Source organism: Biomphalaria glabrata, chromosome 16, assembly GCF_947242115.1.
Source record: "Biomphalaria glabrata chromosome 16, xgBioGlab47.1, whole genome shotgun sequence".
NCBI lineage: Eukaryota > Metazoa > Mollusca > Gastropoda > Planorbidae > Biomphalaria > Biomphalaria glabrata.
The window spans coordinates 22,633,174-22,659,511 of NC_074726.1; the positions used below are offsets into that span (position 1 = coordinate 22,633,174).

General features: G+C 35.2%; 1 protein-coding gene across 2 annotated transcripts; it reads right to left on the reverse strand.

Annotated features, from left to right (window-relative positions):
• Positions 1-1,492: 1,492 nt before the first annotated feature.
• Positions 1,493-24,084, reverse strand: LOC106073639 (uncharacterized). Of its 2 annotated transcripts, none has more exons than XM_056013376.1 (15): positions 23,506-24,084; positions 21,241-21,372; positions 19,195-19,356; positions 17,803-17,991; positions 15,221-15,436; positions 14,031-14,252; positions 11,156-11,287; positions 10,368-10,463; positions 8,251-8,349; positions 7,142-7,273; positions 5,301-5,402; positions 4,719-4,820; positions 3,006-3,110; positions 2,401-2,496; positions 1,493-1,753 (listed from the first exon to the last, which is right to left on the reverse strand). In XM_056013376.1, exons 1-15 carry the CDS (start codon positions 23,588-23,590, stop codon positions 1,605-1,607), a joined length of 2,019 nt encoding a protein of 672 aa, XP_055869351.1. In that variant the 5' UTR covers positions 23,591-24,084; the 3' UTR covers positions 1,493-1,604. The 2 variants fall into 2 exon arrangements, 1 of the variants encoding a protein (XP_055869351.1); XR_008775160.1 differs by having other exon boundaries at positions 1,615-1,753; positions 2,319-2,496.
• Between the last annotated feature and the right edge of the window lie 2,254 nt (positions 24,085-26,338).

Consider the following 26,338-nt stretch of genomic DNA (forward strand, 5'->3'; position numbering starts at 1 on the left):
TTTATGTTCAAGTAACGTAGCACACTTGAAAAGGTGTGGCCTCTAGACCAACCAAGTGATTAAGATTTTTCTCCAAATAAGCAAACTCTTTGTCCGGATACCCGTGTAGATGTTTTGCTTTAAGTCCAGTCCACCCCCCCCCACCCCCCACCCCAATTAAGATTAACTACTAAGTAAACAAACATAGTTCCCTCGTGTGACCTCTAGAGAGTGCTTACGTCCATCGTATCTGACTTGGGGTCACCTGTCAATCAATGAACTCAATGTGATGGACTAAACAAATAAAAGGGGGAGGGAGTTCATCTGGAAATATACCTGGTTACCTTAGAGGTGTGGCTCTTGTAGTCCAGCCCCCCTAATAAAGATTAACTACTAAATAAACAAACTCAGTTCCCTAGAAAGGTGTGACCTCTAGAGAGTGTCAATACGCTGACATTAAACCTAAGTCCATCGTATTTAACTTGTGGTCAACTGCCTATAAAAAAAACTCAATGTGATGGACTAAACAAATAAAAAGGGGTGGGAGTTGTTCATCTCTACCTCTGGAGATATACTCGCACAGCTAGACAGACGTCTGGTCAGCATGACGTAGTCAAGGAATGTAGCATTTTAACATGTTAACTAACCTACTCAAAGGTCAAGACAAATTGAAAAAAGTGTCAGCCATTGCTGCTCTGTATGTAAAGCGCATTTATGATGTAAAGTTTCATTTCTATTTATATTAAGTTATTAACACGCCTTGTCTTTATAATAAACGATGTTTGGTGCATATTCATAATGGCTCTATTTTTAAGCACATTATTTTGTTTTAATATAAACATTAATACATTCTACAACAGACATTAATGGAACGAGGTCCACTTTATGCATATTAAATAGGTGTATTTTTTACTATCCGGTTTACTATCCGGTAGTGATATCCGACCGGAGCCGAATAGCACCGGATAGTAAAAAATGCCGGATATTCGGCAGAAGCCGGAGCCGGAGGGATTATCCGGTGCACCCCTACTATCTATCTATCTATCTATCTATCTATCTATCTATCTATCTATCTATCTATCTAACTAATCTAATCTAATCTAAACTAATCTAATATATCTATCTATATATCTACTCATCTATCTATCTATTTATATATGTCTACATGTTAAATTGTGTGCAACATATGCAAACGTCATGGCCAGAACCGGCTGTCGTAAGCCGAGTTAAGTACGCCAGACGACTTCAGGAAGAGTCTAAGAATTCGTTTTTATTGTGAGCTATATTTGTTCAACATATTTTACATTCATCTTAAGTTAAATTTGTTTATATTGTAATAAAAGCTTTGTTAACAAAGAAATTATTCCAGTTATTTTAAGTATTATGAGTCGAAATTAATAAGATTTCAACTGTTTAGTTGTCTACCAGCAGTTTGGTGCTATAAGTCAACGACCGTCGAGCACATTCAACAATCATCCACACAGTTTTGTCGTCAATACTTGACTCTTTATTTAGTTTAATTTATGTATATATTTTTATTAACTGCAACTCAGACATAAATATAAAATAAACACACATGCGTTTGATATTCAAAGTAGTAACAAACATTGACACATTCAATACCATCAAAATTCAGCCTGTATTTGTAAGGGTGGGTGGACTTTTTTACGTAGAAAACATGTAGTGAGTAGTACAATAGCAGTCACCAAGATCAGCAAACCAACCGTCATCACCAGAGTCGATGCATCATGCAGGGGCGAGGATGTAGATACACCTGGATAGGAACAGTTAAAGATATAGTAGTATGTATTTATGTCTGTCTATCTATCTATCTATCTATCTATCTATATCTATCTATCGATCTATCTATCTATCTATCTATCTATCTATCTATCTATCTATCTATCTATCTATCTATCTATCTATCTATCTATATATATATATATATATATATATATATATATATATATCTATATCTATATCTATCTATCTATCTTTATATCTTTATATCTTTATATCTATCTATCTATCTATCTATCTATCTATTTATCTATCTATCTATCTATATCTATCTATCTATCTATCTATCTATCTATCTATCTATCTATCTATCTATCTATCTATCTATCTATCTATCTTACATATAAAGTACATATACAGAATTTTAATTCCTCTGAAAGGAATTAAATATGGTCAATGTGACATACATTGGCAAGTGAGTGGCAGAAAAATAAACTTGAAATACAAGATTGTCATTATATAGTAGAGAAATACAAGATTGCTACAGTGAGCTCGGGATGAAACTTTTATCATCTTTCATTTAAAAAGATAACTCTTACATTTTTCCCAGTATGTTGAACCAAAACAATAATCGCCTCTATCGTTTAACTAGCCATCAAGTAAACTATGTAATGGAATTACTCATTGAACAGTTGTCTCCATGGAAATCCTCTTTACATCCCTTAGTACAGTTCATAGAGTATTGCTCACATAGGTCGTCAACACAGTTTTTACATGCTAAAGTAAATAGAGCAAAGCTTAGGCCATCAAAATACAAAACAACAAACAAAATCATTAATTATAAATTAATTATTATCAATTGTACATGTAAAAAAAAAGTTAAGATTTTCACAAAGATTTGAACGTTGAATTACTATGTGGTTTTAAATCGAGTGTTACATAACTTAATACATTATAATGGACGCAGTCTTCATTGTTTCTTAAAAACATTCAGAACAAAAATTTACACTGATTAGAAAGATAGGAAGATGATAGATAGATAGATAGATAGATAGATAGATAGATAGATAGATAGATAGATAGATAGATAGATAGATAGATAGATTGATTGATAGATAGATAGATAGATAGATAGATAGATAGATAGATTGATAGATAGATAGATAGATAGATAGATAGATAGATAGATAGATAGATAGATAGATAGATAGATAGATAGATAGATAGATAGATAGATAGACAGATAGATAGATCGATAGATTAAAAGACGTGTTGAAATAACTTACGAACGCTGCAGTCGTCTTGCCCAAAGCCTTGCATACAGCCATTTAAACACCATCCAGTCGCAGAATCGCAAGACTTGTTCTCTCCACCGCAATGACTAGGACATACTGTAATTATGAAATAAAATGATCTAAGCAATCTTTCCAAAACATTGATAATACTTCTATGTAGTGATTTTGCAATGTCATTTAAAAGTCTATTTATAACTTCTTCAATGGAAATACTTTAGAGCTTTTATTTGCTTTCAGACGATACCATGATAAATTATATTCTTATTTTAGATATTCAATATAATGCAACCCAACTAACAATAAAAAATTGAACGTTATTTTTGCAAACAAAATAATAAAATACAGCCACAGTGGCAACGTAATTCCATAATTATTCAATCTCTTTTCCTATATACTATTTCTTTACTTTTACCAACTCACTATTTCTATTTGTCAATTCGAGAACAATTGTGTACACCTTATTTCTCAAACACCCCAACTCTTGAAAATTTGCACAATTATTTCTTGTACCTCACAAAACAAGAATCTATATTTTAAAAAAAAAGATATAGCATATTGGCTAATTAACAATGTGTTATTAAATATTTTGTTTGGAACAAGGGAAAGAAATCGTACTTGACAGATGTGGTGGTAAAAGTTCAATTAGTCCCCTTGATGAGGCTTGAACCCAGAGTAAACACGTTGTTGTTTTTTTTAATGCACATAAAAAAGCGATTTGGGTAGCATTCACGCCATTACCCCCACCGACCACCACCATTTCTTTCTGAAGTATCATAGCGCATTGAGAACGCTAAAAACATGAAATTGGGCTAAACAAATACAATTTGTAAAAATATTTGTAATAGCACAAATATATTTTTGTTAGTTTAGATCTATTAAAACTTTAATCTCATGACTGATCCGAACTGATACAATTGCACATACAATAAACATTATTTTCTTTGTTGTTGTTTTTTTTAAATATGTTTTTGTAAGTTTTATGTCTAATGTTTCTTCCATATTCAAATTATAATGTGTCTTAGAAACAGAAGTGCTTAGAAACTTTGAATCTGCATTGGAAAAGGGCATAACATTTTTAATGTATTTTTTTTTTTGATGGAGGAAGCGAAGTTTTCAAATTTGTTACTTGGCAAAAAACAAAAATTCTAAATAAATGAATAAATAAATAAATAATTACATAATACAAAATAAATATTACACATGTTATAAAAAATGTATTACATATTAGATGTTGTTATATTTTCATAGAAAGCTCTTATATATTAATTTTATTGCAAAAATGCTATAAAATCGTCTTGAATAGAATGAACTACAAAAAGGAATTAAAACAAGAAAAACCTTTTTTAAATATATTATTTAAGAAGAAAATACCTCCATTATTTAACTTCAAAAATAACAATATAATTTTTAAAAATTATTATTCAGTTAAAGAACTAGATGTAGGACTCATAGGTGCCCTATATACTCCGAAATTCTATAGTAGTCAGAAAAAAACAACAACAACAAAGTCAATCTTATTCTATCGACTCTAACCATCACATCTTAGTAACAAAACTATCACTCGAATAGGAGCTTATTCCTATTATTGAGATATACACCAGCAATTGATGTTTTCACTTTTTGTTTAATTGTTTTTTCTTGTCACGTGGTTATTAAAAAGTGTAAACTAACGTGTTAGGGGAAACAGCTTGTGAAAGTACCCACCTGTGTCACACATAGAGCCAGAGTAGCCCACTTTACAGCCGGAGATACAGAAACCATTTGAGGGGTCACAGTCCATGTCGCGTGAGCAATTTTTGCTGCATTCTAAAAATACAGTGGTATAATACGTTATTTGAGATGTTTTGGTTGTTAAAAAAAAAAATAAAGCAGGAAAACCTGTGTAACAGGCCGTGACATTACTTGGGGAAAAGTAAAGGCGGTTGGTCGTTGCGCTGGCCACATGACACCCTCGTTAACCATGGGCCACAGAAGCAGATGACCTTTACATCATCTGCACTTTTAGATTGTAAGGTCTGAAAGGGGAACTTTACTAGCTTTACTTTTTAGAAAAGTAATACAATGTTGTAGCTACATGAGGAAATACAGGAAAAAATTAGAACTAGAAAATAACAGTATTAGTTTAAAAAGAAACAGATAATTATAATTATGTCTATTCTACACCGTGTCTCCCATGTTTGTATTCTAGGATTCCCCCGTACACACCCCGAGTGAGGTAGCTAAACACTTTATCTCCTGCAGCCGAACACCCCATATTATGAGAGAATATAAGCTGCTAAGTCTTACCTATTATACATTCTGTTCCATAAAACCCTTTTTTACATCCATTAAGACAATAGCCCTGCGAGATGTCGCACGATCCTTTATCACCGCAGTTTTCACTGCATGCTAAACAAAGACAACCAAGATAGTACAACTTTATTGTCAAATAGCTGTTATAAAAAAATGTAATGCTTATTGTAATTGTAAAGGAACAAGATAATGAAATATATGAAATATATATGGGAAGCGTGGTCGAGAGGCCTAGTGCGCTTGAACTTGGCTTGAAGGGGGCTCGAGGTTCGACACCTGACTCGGGCAGAGTTGTGTTTACTGAGCACCTAAAGGCAGCACGGAAAACCAACTCCTAGATACCCCGCCCCCCCCCCCCCCCAACTGGTCCACAAATGAGATTGGACCAAAAGCGCTCTAAGCATGATATAAGCGTGAAATGACCATTTGAGTTTTTGTCTTTGAGTCTTTATGTGTGGATCAGTGGCTTACACAATTTAGCTACCTATCGAGATAGGCTCAAGCTTGAATACTTACTCGACCTTAGTGAGCACCTAAAGGGATTGTGCCCAGGGAAATTTTAGTTTAAAAAAACTATAACACCACCTTAAAGAAAAACAACTTCTAGGAAGATAACTCTTACAATTTGTGACTATTTCTTTCTTAAATACCTTAGTTTTCCTTCGTGGATTCACTTATTGGTACAATAAAATTAGCACCTAAGATAATTGTTTTAATGGCTCTTTTTTTTCAGTTATTAATCACCTTAATTAGTAAAATATTCAGTTAAATGTTTATTCTTGTAATGTGTCTTATGTGTTGTATGATTTTCAATCCAAACATTCGCTTTAGATGTGACTCTATAGCTCAATAAAACATTCAGTAATGAAAATCTAAATGCAGATCTAGATATTATCTAAGGAATAATGCAGAGAATAATGAAATTAGAAACTACTTTGTTAAAATTCAGTTACTTTTTTGGAGAACCTTTGGTCGGAATGGAAAATGTGCATAAGTAGGTCACGACTGAGTCTTGAGTACAAAACTTGATGCCAGCGATTGTTTATTTTTGTATTATTTTTTAAATTACTTGTGTATCAAGGAGGCTTTAGCTAAAATTCTAATTTCAAAGTATTTTTTTTCTTACCCCTCCCCTCTCTTTGCAATGATAAGCCTGCCCCTCCCCTCTCTTTGCAATGATAAGCCTGCCCCTCCCCTCTCTTTGCAATGATAAGCCTGCCCCTCCCCTCTCTTTGCAATGATAAGCCTCCATCATTTTTTCTGTTGCCTCTTACGTTTAGATCAAAAGATTCAAAGATATTGAAAAGTTAATTTCGAAAAAAAAAAAAAAGAAAAATCAAACAAATCAAGATAATAATAATCAGAAATCTCATGTTCAAAAATTATTTTTTTTTCAGTTAAAAAAACGCTAAAATGAATCTTTAAAAAACCCTCGACTTCATTCAATTTTAATTTTTCTTGCCGCAATGTCTCAAAGCCGCACATAGGATACTAAGTTGTCCAGTTTGTTTTCTAGTGCAACAAAATGTTAAATAATTCTGATATATTTTATTACTTTAAACAAAAGAAAAGAGAACTTGGTTTTCTTGTCTATGGACGGATTCGGTAGGGGCTACCTCTGAGTTTGTGCTTTGACACAAACTCTTTTTAAAATCCTGTTTTTATTCTACGCGCATTCGAAATATATCACATTTACACCACGCGGCGCATTTTAACAAATTTGTTATTTTCTTTTTGTCCATACATGCTTATAGTATCATGCTAATAGTATGATATAAAAAAAAATTTGACATCTTAGGCATGTTTTTGGACCATTCGAGGTCAGTTTTTCTTACACAGTTCACAGTTGTTCCCGAACTTGCCATCAACACAATTAAAACACTTGCCATTAACATGAGAGCAGTCACTCTGGCAGTTTGGGCTACACTCTGAACTGCAGTTATTGCCGTATTTACCCATTGGGCATTCTAAAAAAAAAAAGATTTTTTTTTAAATTATATATCTGTAAAAGTTTACGCTTATAAATATGTGTGGGCGTGTGTGTGTGTGTGTTTTCGTACGTTCATTAAGTAATGTATATTATTACGTCCTAGATAAATTCGGAATCTACTAAGTGTCACGTGGGTTACACTTGAATGCCTCACGAGAAGTGTAAACAAGAAGCGTTTTAACACGTTCCTATATATAAACCAAGAGCCTCTAAAACAGGATGAAAGGAGTTATTTAGAAATAAACAAGTTTTCGAGATGTTTCTATTTAAAAAATCTATGATACAAAGTGAAGACAAACTTATATGTTATATACTATATAAGTAAATGTTTAAATTTCAAGTTATATACTTTGGTAAATTTATTACGGAGATTAAGTTATATTGTATGTTAATAGTGTGTGTTCGAGTAATCGATATTTTAGCTATTTCACATCTTCTTATTTTTGTTCTTTTGTAAAGACGGTTTCTCTTATTTATCGCACTTTCAACTATTTCTTAGTTGGGGCATCACACATGATCTGTTGACCTTCTATCTTTTTTTGTTCATCTCTGTCTTTTGGTTGGAGTAGACATGTCCGTCCATCGTTATATGTCTGCCTCTTCTTCGTTCTCCTGGTACTGTTCGCTGAAGGAAGGTATTTGCAAGCCTTAGGGACCTTTTGACATGGCCATACAGTTTTAGTTTTTTTTTTGTGACAGTGGTAGTCAGTTTATCGCGGGGCCCAATAGCCGTTGTAATCATTAGTCTAATCTGTAATCATTTGTCTAATCTGTAATCATTTGTCTAATCTGTAATCATTTGTCTAATCTGTAATCAATTTGTAATGCGATTTCTTTTTTATGTAATACCTAGGATTCTTTTACAGCGTTTCAAATTGATCTAACTTATCAAAATACCACTACATATTATACATTCTAAATTGTATGGTGGATTTAAGGAATAAACTGTTTTACCGGTGATACATTTTGGTGGCAAATATCCGGGATCACAACCTTTTGGACATTCACCAGTGATATTATTGCACGTGCCCTTTTCACTGCACAGTCCACACGCTGTGGTGGATGCAACAGATATAGGTTACACAAAGTCCACAATTAATTATAATAAACGATGACATCTAATATTAAGAAAACATGTAAATATTTCAGAAATACAAACCGGAAGTTGATGGAACCAATCTGCTCAATTGAACCTCCCAAGTCGTGAAAAATAAAACTAATTATGACGTCGTCTAGAATGAGCTTCTTTGGATTAAAACAAACCGAAAAATGAATTGCCCGAAGAAGATAGACTAGCAAGTTCATTCAACTGGCAATGTCTCTGAGAGCCTCAAAGCCGAAAGACGAGTGCTAGAGCACTCGAGCTAGAAGCTAACACGCTAGTAAACGAACCAAGCACACCGAATAGCCTTATTGTCTCCCTGACTGTGAAACCGAGTGTTCTGTAAGGCATGAATAGGTGTTCCTGGAACTACTGGACCTATCAAGTAGTAGGCCACCAAGTGAATTAATCTCTCTAAAAAATATAAGCAAAGTGTTGTGCTAAGTACTTAGAATGTGCGAAGCGTTCCGTTTAGGAAAAAGTTAGACAACCAATGTTCGAATGTATTACAAACTCAGATAATTAATATATAAAACAACTCAGGACAGCTCTTGTAAAGCTCAACAATACCATCCAGGAAACGAAATAGAAGATATGTGGAGAAATGAATGAAGAATTAAAACTTCCATTTTTACGGAAGAAGTGAAGAAAATACGAGAGTAAAAAAAAAACGATGTAAATGTTGATGCTGTCGACACGACAAACGTTTCAAATTGTGCCCAACTGTTTCTGACAACAGAATGAGACAAAACATCTTTCGGAAGCTAAACTTTGGGAGCATTGACACTGACACTTGAAGGGTATCAATAGAACACGCCAACAATATGCTTCAATGTATGGTGTATAATCTATCAAGAGACCCCTAACAAAACACATGGTCTAGATTCTAGAAAAACATCTGAGAAGAATAAACTTATTGGAGAGTTCTGTGCGGTTCATCTGATATTGGATTAGTCATCTGAACATTCCAACATAAAACACAGAACGCCAAAGTGTATTTCATGTTTTTCTGTAGGTTATATGCATTTTTTAATAACAAAAGAGTTTATTTTATACACTTCGAGTCAAAACTAATATAGTAATTAAGTATTTTAGAGAGCACATAAAGCGCTTAAAGCTGAAACTTCATTTTTTTTCTATTCACATCTGTAAGGAAATATTTGAGATTCCACTTAAGTCCACTACTTTCCATGATATTGGAAACTGAAAAAGTTCCCCTTTCTACCTTGCGCTCTAAAGAGCAGATGATGTCATGGTCATCTGTTCTGTGGCCAGCGGATAATGAGCAGGGTGTCATATGGCTAGCACAACGACCAACCGCCTTTACTTTCCCCAACTAATGTCAGGTACCCATTAGAGTTGCGTGGACTCAAGGGCGACCTAAAAATCCCGAAATTCCTGTCTTCACCAAGGTTTGAAAACAGGAACCTATGATCAATGATATAGATATATTTAAAAGTGCGTGTTATTGGAAATGATCCAGTGACACTAATCTCCATCTAGTCAATTATAAGTATGGGGCATCTTACTCTTGCTTATGACCTAGTTCTTTTGCTAGATCATATCAATTTACATCCTCTCTCGCCCTCTTTCTCTCTCTCTCTCATTCCTTCATATCCGGACAGTATTAAGTTCCCTAACTCCTGCAATTTTATCGATAACTTTCGCCGCATCTTTTTTTTTTTAGCAATTATTCATTACGTTTAGTAAATTTATTATTTTTCTTTTTACATTTTCATTCCTTTTTTAACCTGAGACGTTTTCTTGTCCCGTTTTGAAATAACAACATTAGCAACAGAAGCATCAGTGAAGTTGACAGTGAGAGAGGGAGAGAGACGGAGAGAGGAAGAGGGAGAGAGAGGGAGAGAGGAAGAGGAAGTCATATTACGAACTAATAACCCTAAGACTTCAGTTGTTTTTATCAATAATTGTTTCTTACCCACCTAATTCAATAAATCATCAGACTTACTTTTATCGCATGTTGCAGTGTAAAATCCTTGACTACATCCATTGATACAGGTTCCATTTGATTTAAGACAAATCGAGTCCAGGCAATTAGTACAAGCTAAGTAAGATATATTTATTAAAGAAATCTAAACACAACTAAGAAGACAGATATCTGGTAATATAGTAGACACGCTGGATTGTCACTAGAATGTAGTGATGATGGTCTAGAGTCCCAAATTAACATTGGACTATCTATCTATCTATCTATCTATCTATCTATCTATCTATCTATCTATCTATTTATCTATCTATCTATCTATCTATCTATATCTATCTCTATCTATCTATCTATCTATCTATCTACCTACCTACCTACCTACATACATACATACCTACCTACCTACCTACCTACCTACCTACCTACCTACCTACCTACCTATCTATCTATCTATCTATCTATCTATCTATCTATCTATCTATCTATCTATCTCTATCTATCTATCTATCTATCTATCTATCTATCTCTATCTATCTATCTATCTATCTATCTATCTATCTATCTATCTATCTATCTATCTATCTATCTATCTCTATCTATCTATCTATCTATCTATCTATCTATCTATCTATCAATCTACCTACCTACCTACATACCTACCTACCTACCTACCTATCTATCTATCTATCTATCTATCTATCTATCTATCTATCTATCTATCTATCTATCTATCTATCTATCTATCTATCTAACTATCTATCTATCTATCTCTAATCAATCAATTTATTCATTGATATAAAAAGGTTATTCACTGCGATCACATTTGTCTCCGTAGAAGCCTTCATTGCACTCATCACACTCGCCCATCAAGCCACAGACTGTGTTGGTGCACTGACTGCTACACAGACGCGAGCATTGTAAATCGTACGTCCCTGGTGCACATTCTGTAACAGGAAATTGTGTTCATAAAGACAAATAATGATGATCATGGCAATTTCTTTGATTTAGAAGATTAAGAATAAGTTCAGAGTTTCATAGGACTGCATCAACGGCTCTTTGTTGCAACTTTCTTTAAAGCCTCGTATTCACCAGTTCGTTTTTCTTTCCCAACGCAAAGGTTTGAGTAAAACTCATTTTATGTCTCGATTAGTTCTTTAGTTCCTAATTCCTTAGTTTCATTTTGTCTTTCATGCCTTTAAGTTCCTCCTTCATTGAGTAATTCATATTTGTTATTTGGTTACCTATATATATATTTTTTGTTCTCGAATTGTTTTCAAAGTTTCCCCAATATCTGGATCCATCACATGCAAGTAGTTCTCCAGATACTCCCCTTTATCAACTAGAGCAAGCGGATGATATGGTCTTTGCTTTTCCTTGGCCTAGCCTACCTTCAGCTCTTTGTTTCTAAGCTCCTTCTTCAACTGTAAGTTTCTTAGCTCATCTAATCTCTTCAGCGATGTCATTCTTTCTTTTCGTTGAGCTGCTAAAATCTCACTTCTGACATCAATTGTTAAAAAATTGAATGGAGGCGACCCGAAGAATACAAATGTTTATTTACGGGACATCTTACAATTTCTGCCTTGAACAAAGCTTCTTCATTAGTTCTATCGTTATCTACTTCTAATGACAATATTTCTTCCCTGTCTAGTCTCTAAGTGTGCGCACTGCACACTTGGTTAGAAGTGTGCATGGCAAGGTTATAACAATATATTTCCTCATCTCGTGCAGACAAAGTCGTGGTCCACGGGGGCACGTTTTCTTTACATCTTCCGCCCCTGTCTTTTACAATGGATTTTATTTGGATTTCAACAGTATCGCCAGCGAGCCTCTTGGGAGCTCTCATCCACTCGTGAGAAAAACAAAAAGTTTGCGCTCTGATTTCCCAAAGAGGATCCTTTTACGGTGCAGCTGTGTCAGTGGTATCTAAGGGCACATATAGCATCTATCTAAAGAGATCTATAGATTTATAGCAGTCACAACATTCTATGATATTTAAAGTCAAAATGTTTAAAAAGTAAATTAAAATAGATTGAAACTATTTTTACAATACTTCAAATGTTAAAGTCGGACACGGTTCTGTAATGATATTGTTTTAATAGAAATTAGAAAGTTGATGTATACCGTTGGGAAAAGGATTACTAGATCGTTAGCCACACTTTATTCCTTGAGATCTCTAAATACTCTTGGTAGATGTTACTCATTTTATCTAAAGGAGTCCTATGGTAAGTTGAGCTGTTATATAGGTTGATTAGTACGTTGCAATATTAGGATTTTCGGACTTATCATTTTTCTTTTGAATATTTCGAAATCTTTGTTTCAAAAGAAGGAACCAGACCTGAAATACTGGTCAAAGTCGCCCATTCTACACCAACATTTTGAGCAGCTCACTACAATATGTTAATAAAGGCATAGCTTTCAGCTCAAAAATCAACAAGTGTACTCATTAGTTATGGCGACATTATTGAATGTCTTTCAATCCTAGACATGCACCCTTTGGTTATGGCGACCGATATTCTTGAATATCTTTCAATCCTGGACATGCACTATTTGGTTACGGCGACACTCTTGAATATCTTTCAATCCTAGACATGCACCCTTTGGTTATGGCGACCGATATTCTTGAATATCTTTCCATCCTGGATATGCACTATTTGGTTACGGCGACATTCTTGAATGTTTGCCAATCCTGGACTAAAGAATTAGACAGAAAGAGTTTATAGAAGGACTTCAGTTATCATGTACAGATTAGCACTCCGGCTATGATATACAGTGACCTCATCACATACAAGTAAAACATATGCAGGATCACAATTGCAATTGGACACCATATTGACATTCTGAACATTGTTAAAAACAAAGTAATGACTGTACGTCATAGCCATGGCCAGTCAAAACAGATAACAGTACTGCAAAAAAAGTTGGAGAAAGAATATAACAGCAGACGATATCAAGGCATTGACGAGCCTGTCGATGGAAGAGATTCAAACACTGTCAAAATAATTTTAAAAAAAAAACAGAACAAGTAAAGCGTAAAATATAATTTAAAAAAAATACAATATCTCCTTTATACAACTTATAATAAGACTTGTGATGGAGTCCGACAATGAATAAGAAGTGGAGCTTATAGAGCAGCACGTCTCCTCTGATTGAATAGTCTTTGTTTCTTACAGAGCAATTGTTTTGTATAGATGTATATCTCATTAAAAAAAAGTGTTTATTGCGTCATTAAAACTTGATGTTCATTAACAGATGATGCATACAATTATTCTTCGATTTATGAAACTCTTGAATCTATAATGCCTTACATTTCAAAATTCCTAAAAGCGATAGACCATTCATGAACGCGATAGCTCATTCAAAAACGATGTCGGATCTAGCTTTGAAAATATATAAAAATTATAAAAATAACTTTCCCGTTATAAACGAATGAGCTTGTATTTTTTCCTAACAATATACATCAATTATAATTTACAGGAAAATCTTTATAGCCATTTTAGATATCCGTATCCACCCAGGTTCCACCCACAAAACCAGGTTCCACCCAACAACCCAGGTTCCTCCATGACGTACTAACTCAAATAGAGGTATTGCCAAAACAATGGAAAGATACAAACAGTTGGAACATACTAAGGGACTAAACTGAACTATTATTTTGTCGATAACTCATAAACAGGAAAGAAAAAATACCTCCATATGCTTCTATTTCACAAAACTGAAGGAAATTGTCAGGCTTGCTTCTCATCTCCAACTTAAAGGAGGCTATTGCAACCTCACGTGTATTATGAGATATGACATAAGAATTCTTTCCACCGGGCGGGTCTCCGTTCTCCTTGAAGGTCATGACTGTATTATTATTCTCATCATAGGATGTCAGTTCAAAATTGATCATTTTGTTCCAATACATCTCGTCTGAAAAATAAAATCGGAGGATATGACACCCTAGTACGAGCGTTGAAGTACGCTTGAACTTGGCTTGTATTGGCTGCCTATGAAGGGGCTCGAGGTTCGACACTAGGCTCGAGCAGAGTTGTGTTTACTGAGCGCCTAAAGGCAGCACGGAAAACCCTCTGCCAGTCCCCTCTTCCCCCCCCCCCCCCCAACTGGTTCACAAATTAGATCGGACCATAAAGCTCTCAGCATGCTATAAGCATGAAAGTAGCGCTATATAAAAGCTATAATTATTATAATTATTATTATTAAATCACGCAGCCTTGGAAGAAACAAATCAACAGCGAAGTTTATCAAAACACTCTATATGGTAGGTTAGGTAAAATCCGATGATATATCACTAAAGGAAAACCAATTTTTATTTTAAAAAAAAATGTTCTAGCGGGATGTCAAACTCGTACTTCGGCATGGTCAGCTCTATAAACCTCTATCCATTAATCCAGAGCTACATTGTTTAATTGTCACTGTTTTAGTATTTACTGGAACTTTCATTGTATAGACATCTATAACTAGATCTTGATCTAGACTTATGATTTAGAGCTCTTTAAGGTCTAGATCTAGATCTAGAATCTAGATGTAATCTTTGCTTGATTTGCTTTTAAAAATTAAGAAATTGTCGCAACTAATTAGAGAAAGACTTTGTTTTTATAAATCGTATAACACTCTTTCTTGCAACGACCAGGTACCAAACTAACATCAACCACTTACTTCATGTCACTTACTGAATTTTAATAATTTTTTTTTATAGGATGGATACTGAGCTGTAGACTCTGTATATCAAAGTAAAGGGCGGTTGATCGTCGTGCTGGCGACATGACATCATCGTAACCCGTGGGCTGCAGAAGTTAAACTTCACATTATCTGCCCATAGATCGCAAGCTCTGAAATGGGAACTTAACTCTAAAATGTAACGATCATTTTGTTTTTACCTGGAGCGTTGACGAGTATGAAATAATAGATAACTACAGGCTCGTTAAAAAACAATTGAAAATAAGTGGGTGCTGCTCCCGTGCGTGCGTAGAAACATGAGGAGTTGTCGAACCATCGCCCTAATGGAAAGCTTCCATCGACTGCACCCTCGCCAGAGGCGCTTCCATCGGTCTGTAAAGATTGCATGTAATTCTGTTTCAATGCGAGGTTACGACCTACAAAAAAAATATATGTATTAATAATAATAAACAACAATAAATCACTTTTTCTCCAAGGAAAACAAATATTATATTTTTATAAAAACACTCAATTAAAAATCTAGAAGAATTAGGCCAGGTGTAATGTTCAAACTAAAAACCATAAGCACTAGGCAATTGGGGATGTTTACGCTAAAAAAAATAGAAAAACTAGGCAATTTAGAATGTTTACACAACAAAATAGAAACATGCAATTAGAGATGTTTACACTAAAAAACAAACAATAGTAGAAACACCAGGCAATTCGGGATGGTTACAATTCAAAACTAGGAGCACCAGGTAATTTAAAATGTTCACACAAAAAATTGATCTAGTAATCTGAAACTTGTTGACACTTTATAAGAACCAATTGTAAAGCAGCTGACTTCTAAAGCAAAGAATCGCATGTTTGAATTCCTGTTAAGACTGGGATTATCAGCTTCGGGAGGTTTATGACGCTCATGAGTCCTCTCAACTCTAATTAGTACCTGATAGTCGATGTGTATTAAAGGTGGTTAGTCGTTGTAACACAGGAGTTAACTGTCGACCTTAGAAACAGATTAGCTTTGCATCATCTGCCTCTATGCATCGCATCTTAGAGGAGTTTCATTATCAACGACCATGTATGTATATATATATATTTTGTTTCTTTTTATTTTTTAATTTAAGCTTTGTTTACGTTGATAAAGAAGAGAAATCAATGTGAAGAAATGAGTTGGTAAAAAAACGAAATAAAGAAAGTCTTAAGAAAGAAAAGAAATGATGTCCGGGAGCAATATTTGAAATACATTTAAACAATGTCAATGATACTGTATTGACAGAACTCTATAGACTTTAACAGAGCGTTGGTTTGTGTTAGATACTTGTTTAGCTTAGAAACGGTCTGTCTCCTTGACTTTGAATGCAACCTTTTCTAGCAATTGGGTTAGAGATTATTATTATTATTATAGCTTTTCTTATAGCGCTACTTTCATGCTTATGGCATACTCAGAGCGCTTTGGTCCAATCATATTTGTGGACCAGTGGGGGGGATATCTAGGAGTTGGTTTTCCGTGCTGCCCTTGCCCGAGTCGGGTGTCGAACCTCGAGCCCCTTTTTAGGTAGCCAAGACAAGCCAAGGTAGCCTCTCGACCACGCTTCCCACAGTTACTGCTAGGATCTTGGAGGGATATCATCGTATTAGTGACTGACTCGACTGTGGCCCATTCTGTATTTAATTTCGTTGTTCTATTTCGTCTCAAGTGAACTTAGTTACTGTGCATTGACCCGGTTGTTGTTTTTTTTTTTATGTATGTTACAAGGTGCATGTCTTAGCAATAGAACTCGCATCAGTAATATACTATACAAGATACAAAAGCATCTAGGATTATCAATGTACTTTGTAAATACATCAAGTACAACTTATACATACATTCTTTACATTTGTAAGAAAATTAGAGATTGGAGCTTAAGTAGTGACAGAAATCAAGGCAGTTACGGTAGGACTTGGTGGTATCAATACTTATATTCTTTTAGAAGACATTCCAGACTTTGCTGATAAGGGACATCGACTTTGGACAATTTCCCTATTTCATTGTTTTCCAAACTTTTGGCCAATGTATAACCCTTAAACTCTAAGAACCTCTCCCCCCTTTCGGAGTTAAGGATTTTTCTCGAGAAAGCCAAAATACATCGATATGAACAAGAAGCTGGGTATGACTTCTTTCCAATTGTTTCACTTATTTACGTAACAGATCGTACATTCAAAGGAAGTTTCCTAAAATAAAGTTTCCTAAAATAAAGAAAGTTTCCTAACATAAAGTTTACTAAAATAAAGTTTACTATTTGTACTCTTCTATTCGGAACGTTTCTGTGGTCCAAGCTCTATGTGTAAAAACAACAATATGTTTCCAAAACATCTATTTCGATCAATGTCAACCTCTTGCATAATTCTTTTTTTGTCATAACATTTAAGATCTATCCATCTGTTATGTGAACAGGTGTTTGTTCTTAAAATGAAAATTCTTCAGGATATTTTATTTTTTCGGTATCTAACATAGGTGAGCAAATTTTGAATTATTATCATCCACTTGAACTTTACAGTAAAATACCCTCCGCCCCAAACACACTCCCAGCAAAATAGTTTACAATATTAGAGTTAAAATGCATGGCATTTAGATATAGATATATGCTGTACGCACGTGTATGCATAGGGTTATTGTTTACTGGGCATTAGGGTTAGGGTTTGGACAAAAATCGCCCCTCCCCCTCCAAAGTTCTGGATCCGCTAGTGACTCAAGCAGCATATAAGTCTCAAACTTCTTCCACCAGGAGCAGCAATAAACATTGCAATAGAATAGTCTTACCTCCGCCGATGTTCACAGTACAAAGTGACGAAACTCCACTTCCCGATAGCTCGACTTCCGACACGTTCGATCTGGTTGAGCAGACATACTTCCTTGTGTTGTTAGCTAAACTTAAACTGTAGTTCCCAGAATCGCATTGAATGTTGACGTTACTAAGCTTGAGTTCAATTCTAATTGAGTCTAGGATACCTGTGAAACAAAAGTCTTCTATATATATGAAGGAAATGTCCAGAGGCGTGGCTAGGAGGAGGGAGGAAAAGAATTTGAAAATCCCCGGGGCCTTCACTTGAAAAAAAAAAGGGGGGGGGATTTGAACCCTGGACCCCCGGTTTGAAAGCCAAGCTCTTTTTTACTCCTCCTCTGCACATCCAACACATTCGCAAAATGACCTAGTAATACGGACAGACTGTGTACCATTGGTCAGTAACTATCGTGTGCTGTAAAGCGTGACATTTGCAGAGCGTAGCTTGGAATTCGAAGAGGGGGCTTTACTCTGTTGTGTAATATTTAATATTTAATGTAAAAAAAACAATTCAAACAATCATTTGGGGGATCCCTCAAGTGAAGGCCCGGGGGTGATTTTCAGATTCTCCCCTCCCCTCCATTCATCCCACCTACAACTCTATCTACGCCACTGAACATACGCAGTAACACTGACATATGGAAAAGTGTATGGCTATTGTGATTGACACTTGATACGATTGAAACGATTGAGTTTAAATCTGTTAACAAAGGTGTGGTAACGTTTCTCTTTTAATGGAAATAACGGTTAGAGGCAAACAGTAGTTAAGGAACTACTGCTTCAGAGTGTATAAAGAGAAAACGGGGGTATCTTTACAAACCTTATATCAACTCACTCACATTTTGTTCTCCCATTTCCCATTCTTGAATCAAGTTGAAACTTTGCACAATTATTCATAGTATCCAATATGACATCAATCAATAAAAAAAAAGTAACCAGTTAGTTAATTAATTGTAGTTGATTAATTATTATTTTATATCAAAATAAGAGAAATAACTACTACTTAAGGAGACATTTCAATGTATATATGGATTTCGTCCCCTTTTTACGTTTGGACACGTTCTTTCTCCCTCTTCCCATTCTCGGATAAAGTTGAAATTTAGCAAAATTATTCATAGTCGATGACAATACACGAAGCAATCCAAAATGTAACCTATAAGCTTATCAATCAGTACTATTTAATTAATTTAGTTTTATATGGCAGAAAGGGAGCTAATTTACAGTAATTAGTGGTTCTTTCCATTAGGTAAGCTTTTTTTTTTTTTTTGCTTGTCAGAAGACAATTTCTGCTGTATTGGTCAAAACTCTACGTAACATTTGCACATCATGTAATGGGAGAAAGCTAATGCTGTGTAGCATGTATGTCTTACCTGGTTCAGAGTTCACTTTTGCAACGAGAATGAGAAACGAAAACCTCTCGGCGCCCATAAAAACTGACACTCTGGTAGTTGACGAAATAGTGATGCAGGTGGAGTTGTCGTTGTCTGTGAGTATGGGAAACGACTGGGATCTCATATGGAAGGCAAGGTCACCTAGGACAAATATTTTATTGTGCGTATCAAGAGCGGAAACAGAATTATGTATAGCGTCTTGGGCGCTAAGCATAGAAATTACCAATGGATTACATGAAATACACAAAGGCGCGGTGGCTAAGCGTCAAAACGCTTTGCTTCTGAACCGAGGGTTTTGGGTTCCAATTCTGGTGAAGAATGGGATTTTAAATTTCGGGATCTTTGGGTATCTTTGAGGCCACTCAGTTCTATTGGGTACCTAACAATAGTTGGGAAAAAGTAAAGGCTGTTGTAGCCACATGAAATCTACATAACCGTGAGCAACATAAACATATGACTTTTATATCATCTGCCCTATAGATTTCAAGGTCTGAAAATAGAACTTTATATGAAATACCAGCAATTCGAATATTTGAACCTTTTTGCTTGTACATATGTCATAGGCTTACGCTATTACTAAGGTAAATACATAAATTAGATTTCATTTAGCGTGTTCTTTTCTAGGTAGAACTATACCCTTTTTTATAATAAATATTGATTAGTAATTAGAAATCATCTGGCGTATATCAGTTTTCATTGATTTATTGAGTTCTTTTAACGTCATGGTTCCGAATTCGTATCTCGGGAAATAGATGAAAACAAAACAGAGAAAGAAGAGAGAAGAGAGAGCGAGATAAAGAAAAAAGAGAGAGAAAGTAAGAAAGAGAGAGAGAAAGAAGAGAAAGAGGGAAGAGGTAGAGAGATAGAGAGAGAGAGAGAGAAAAAGAGAGAGAAAGAAAGGAAAAAAAGATATATGTGAAAAGAAAAAAAAAGAAAGTACGAGTTAGAGGGCGCATAGGACAAAAAATAGAGAGCTAGAAAGAGAAAATGAGAGAGGGATTGTTTTTCTCTTAATAACCAAAGAATTTTAGGTTAAAAAACAATTAAACATTTTTACCCCGCCCCATTCACCACCTCCCGGTTTCCCTTCCTCCGTTGAAAGGATCCTGTTTTAGCGAATGTATAGATCTAGTAGACTTCATAAAAATTCCAATGATAGGCCTTTAGATTTAGGCTTAGAGTCGATGTGTAAAATTTTCCTGAACATTAATTTACTAAACTCTTGAATCAATCGGAAATTCTCAAACCCGATAGTCCTTTCAAAAATCAAGATAATCCTTACAAACCGATGTTGGATCTAGATCTAGACCTTGTTATCTAGCCAATTTCTTCTTTCTTTTTTTTTTAACTTCGAAAAATTATAACTAGAGTTTTCTCACTGTGGCCATTATTTTTTCTGCAATATACATCAACGAAACTTGTTAGAGCCATTTTTGATGTCCCTTTCAAGGCTCCAAAAAGTTGTGACTTGCATACAGTACTGATCTTGTAAACAGAGTATGAGGAGCTATAGAAAAAAGAACAGAGAGAGAGAGAGAGGGAAAGAGAGAGAGAAAGAGAGAGAGAAAGAGAGAGAGAAAGAGAGCTAGAAAAAGATAAAAAGAGATAGAGATAGAGAAAAGGAAAGAGAAAGAGAAATAAAGAGAGAAAGAGAGAGAAAGAAAGAAAGAAAGAAAGAGGGGGGGAAACAAGGGAGAGAAAGAGAGAAAGAGAGAGTAAGATAGAGAGAAAGAGAGAGAGAAATAGAAACAATGAGGAGAGAGAAAGAGAGAGAGAAAGAGAGAGAGAAAGAGAGAAAAATAGAAAGAGAGAGAGAGAACAAGAGAGAGAACGAGAGAGAAAAGAGAGAGTAATTGAGAGAAATAGAAAGAATGGGAAATAGAGAAAGAAAAAGAGAGAGTTAGAGAGAGAGAAAGAGAGAAAAATAGAAAGAGAGAGAGAGAGAGAACAAGAAAGAGAAAGAGAGAGAACGAGAGAGAAAAGAGCAAGAGAGAGTAAGAGAGAGTAATAGAGAGAGAAACTCACGGTACTGGCATAGATCTCCAAAATAGCCATCCTTACAGTTATCCCCGTCTTCACATACCAAAGAGTTCTCACAAAGTCTTTTACAATTACACTTCGTTCTGCAGTTAGTACCAAACCAGTTGTAAGGACATACTGTTGGCAGAACAGGTTTAGGGTTTAGGTTTTTAAAAACAAGCTAACAAAAAAATACTTTTGTTGTTTTTTTAAAGTTATGATAAGGAAAAAATAAAAACCTCTAATTACTGTCATTTATCTGAAGATGGCAGGGTTTAGCCGCGTTGATGCGTAACCGTAGGCCACTTATTGCAACGGAAACATTTTAAGCTTCGTCATCATTATTACGCCAACAGCACAGTGAACATCATAAGGACATCATAAGAAATAGTAATATTAATGTCAGGAGGCGCGGTGGCTAAGCGGTAAAGCGCTTGGCTTCCGAACCGTGGTCCAGGGTTTGAATCCTGGCGAATACTGGGCTTTCTAATTCTTCGGGCGCCTCTGAGTCCACCCAGCTCTAATGGGTACCTGACATTAGTTGGGGAAATGTAAAGGCGGTTGGTCGTTGTGCTGGCCATATGACACCCTCGTTAATCGTGGGCCACAGAAACAGATGACCTTTACATCATCTACCCTATAGACCAAAAGGTCTGAAAGTGGAACTAATAATAATTTCAACAATAATAACAATCCCCTTACCCTTCACTAATTCAGGAAAACCAGCAATATAAGCACCAACAGCATATGAACAACTATTAACAGCAAAACAAACAGCTTATGAACAACTATTAACAGCAACATCAACAGCATATCATTAACAACTATTAACAGCAACATCAACAGGACCGACAAAAACCCAAATCTTAAAACGATTTTTGCTTTTCCCTAACATGCCGATAACCGTAAAGTACCTAACATGTTCTGTAAAAAAAACGTGAAATGACCCAATTTGTTTTCCGTCCTCCTGACGTTACCCTGTATTATTGTTGGCCCTGTATTATAGTTGGCCCTGTATTATTGTTGGCCCTGTATTATAGTTGGCCCTGTATTATAGTTCGCCCTGTATTATAGTTGGCCCTGTATTATTGTTGGCCCTGTATTATAGTTGGCCCTGTATTATAGTTGGCCCTGTATTATAGTTGGCCCTGTATTATAGTTGGCCCTGTATTATAGTTCGCCCTGTATTATAGTTGGCCCTGTATTATAGTTGGCCCTGTATTATAGTTGGCCCTGTATTATAGTTGGCCCTGTATTATAGTTGGCCCTGTATTATAGTTCGCCCTGTATTATAGTTGGCCCTGTATTATAGTTGGCCCTGTATTATAGTTGGCCCTGTATTATAGTTGGCCCTGTATTATAGTTCGCCTGTATTATAGTTGGCCCTGTATTATTGTTGGCCCTGTATTATAGTTGGCCCTGTATTATAGTTCGCCCTGTATTATAGTTGGCCCTGTATTATTGTTGGCCCTGTATTATAGTTGGCCCTGTATTATAGTTGGCCCTGTATTATAGTTGGCCCTGTATTATAGTTGGCCCTGTATTATAGTTGGCCCTGTATTATAGTTCGCCCTGTATTATAGTTGGCCCTGTATTATAGTTGGCCCTGTATTATAGTTGGCCCTGTATTATAGTTGGCCCTGTATTATAGTTGGCCCTGTATTATAGTTGGCCCTGTATTATAGTTGGCCCTGTATTATAGTTCGCCTGTATTATAGTTGGCCCTGTATTATAGTTGGCCCTGTATTATAGTTGGCCCTGTATTATAGTTCGCCCTGTATTATAGTTGGCCCTGTATTATAGTTGGCCCTGTATTATAGTTGGCCCTGTATTATAGTTGGCCCTGTATTATAGTTGGCCCTGTATTATAGTTCGCCCTGTATTATAGTTGGCCCTGTATTATAGTTGGCCCTGTATTATAGTTGGCCCTGTATTATAGTTCGCCCTGTATTATAGTTCGCCCTGTATTATAGTTACTGATAATATTATTGGTGAGGATTCTTTTGTCGGCATAGTACACTGATAAAGAGTCAAATTAAAACCATAACAAGCTCTTCTAGTGATTCCTTAGACTATTCTATGGCATGGAAAGTAAATATGTGACCAGTCAACGTGAAAAAAAAAACTTAAATAATATAAACACTTTCAAAATATTAAAAGCCAATGGATGACATCATACATGTACTTTGTACAGCCCCAAAAGCATGAGCCCTGCATCGAAGCCAATTTTTACAATGAAATAAAAAAAAATGGAATTTTTAAAAAGCCTACCCATCGTATGAATACTGTCCAGTCGTAATATGATGACCACTCCTGTTGTCCAGAGGTGAATTGGACTGTTCTTGAAGAGCACCATTCTAGCTTACATATCAAACAATAGCTTCAAAAATTGCCTTTTTGAAAGAATATCTCCATTAAAAACATACATGCTAATACCTATATGATTAAAAAAAAAAAACCTAGTTCGATATAGAGCTGAAAATGAAATATGTAGATCGACTACAGCAAGGATGTGGATCCGACTGAGGGTTCAAAACTACATGAGCGACGTGAACAGAAACATAACATGAAACTCTTAACTCTGTAGTAGTCTAGAGTCAGAGGCTAGGGCCTAGTCAGTAAGTAGACTAGATCTAGATCTAGTTCCAACAGAACTTGTTGAAGTTACTGCAAATTATTTGTCAATGTGATCACAAGAGCCTAAGAAAGACAATAATGTAATACATTTACAACCAGAGATTAACTCTAACTCAAGGTAAATGCTATCTTTCATCAATTAATTGGCACACTAATTTATACTTAGCCCGAAAAGAAACAGTATAATATAAAGTAACACTTTTAGTACACACAATGTTCTAAACATGTATTGAACGCGTATTCCAAAGTTGAAAAGAAAAATTTTGATTTTAAAATATAAACGGGAAATGCCGAATATTGTCTTGGGCAATTTTATTTGAAGAGAAATATAGAATTGTTTAAAAACAACAACAACAGTATTGTTGATTCTAATAATAGAAGCACATTTCTTATTCCATACGTTAGAACAAATTCGTATAAGTGCTCCTTCTTCTATACTGCCATTAGAGAATGAAATGGGTTGCCTGAATCAGCCATGAAAAACAACGACTTAGCAGAGTTGAAGTCATTGATTAACATACATGACTAGATTGACACATGAAATGCGTAGGACACAATAATCTTCTTTTTTTGATGTAACGTCTGTAATATATAAGATAAGAATAATAATGGCAATATTTTCCGAATATTTAGGATGTGTGAGTGATTCTTATGACTACTCAAACCCATTAGCAAACTGCATATTTTCCCGCATCTCCTGCAGACAAAGCCGTTGTCCGCTGGCGGTCTATTTAAGTTTTCTTTCCATCTTGTGTCCCTCTATAGGTCGCCGCTTTAAAGTAAGTTTGTAAATATATATATATATATATATATATATATATATATATATATATATATATATATATATATATATATATATATATATATATATATATATATATATATATATATATATATATATATTTATTTATTTATTTATTTATTTATTTATTTATATAACTATACAATCTTCTGTTTTCATATGCATCTCACTAGCAGAGTGGTCAGTATGTCGGCTTCAAGAGGCTGAGCCATGAGTACGAATTCAGGTCGATCTTCCCCCCCCCCCCCCCCCCCCCCAATTTTTTTTTTATGCTTTAAAAAAAACGATAATGGTTAAATTCGCACAGGTATCCATTTTACTGCGGTTTGTCGTTGCGCTGGCCACATGACACCTTGCTCGTTAACTATTGGTCCAGACAAGTGTTAGGATCATAGCTTATTGAGAAAGTTAAAAGCATGATATAGCGCTAAACAAACAACAATAGGTAAAAATATTTCTAATTGAACAGCTTTATTATTGTTGGTCTAGATCTATTAAAAATTTAAATTACATGGCTGATTCAAACTAATTAATAAACTACACTTCGTATAAGCTTTGTTTCAAAAAAAAAATATTTGTGTTTATATATGTCTTGTTCTATACCCTCTAGGCGTTACTAGAAATGTCTCAATTTGACTAGCAGTCAATATATTGAATCATTGTCATCAACATGGACATCATCATCACCATCTGTACCATTTGCTTTCGTTGTGGTGTTGCTGTAACAGAATCCAGAATAAAAGAGCTCTTAAGAGCACATGTATAGGCCTACGATCGAAGAAAAACTATCCGCAGCAGCGGTACCATGATAAGTCATTAGCCATTTGTTTTTGTCTAAGACTTACGTTTTAAATCTCGTTTCGTAAAGATCCAGATTGAGAATTGTGCTCATTAAACTTTCTATGGCCTCTTGGTTTCAGGGAAAGCAGGTAACCGATAGGTTAAGCGCTTGGCTACCGAGCTTTGAGTCCGGGGTTTCAAATCTCGGTGAATACTGGAATTTAGAATTTCTAGATTTTTAGGACGCTCCTGAGTCCAACCAAACTCTAATGGGTAATTAGTTTGGGAAAAAAAGGTGGATGGCCGTTGTGCTGGCCACATGACATCCTGCTCGTTAACAGTTGGCCAAAGAAACAGCTGAACTTTAACATCATCTGCTTTATAGATCGCAAGGTCTGAAAGAGGAACTTTACATTGTTGTTGTTTTTTTTTTTGTTTACTTTTGATGGCTGTCCTGTGGCTGTCCTGTGATAAGCACTAATTTTATCGCGATGGTTTCAAACTGGGATCCTTCCTTCTCTATTCTGCAATCACCAGTCATCTTGCAGGAGGTTTAACTCTTTCTCTTTTAATTGGCGATGCCAACGTTGATTTGATCCCCATTAAACTAAATTGACTTTTGGATTTATAGACTTTATCCTAACATTTAATACCGACTATAACATTTTCTGATAACAAACTAAAACGTTATTGAAGTTTTAACATAACAGGATAGTGAAATATAAATGAGAAAAACGAATAAAACTATCGAAACGAAGAAAATAAAATATATATATACATATATATAGTTCGTCCATCGTGTTTCGATGATGGCCACTTTTTTTCATCCAGGGGACTGAGGGTTTTGCACTGGGGTTTTGTGCCTCATGTGGCTGGTGAGACCTA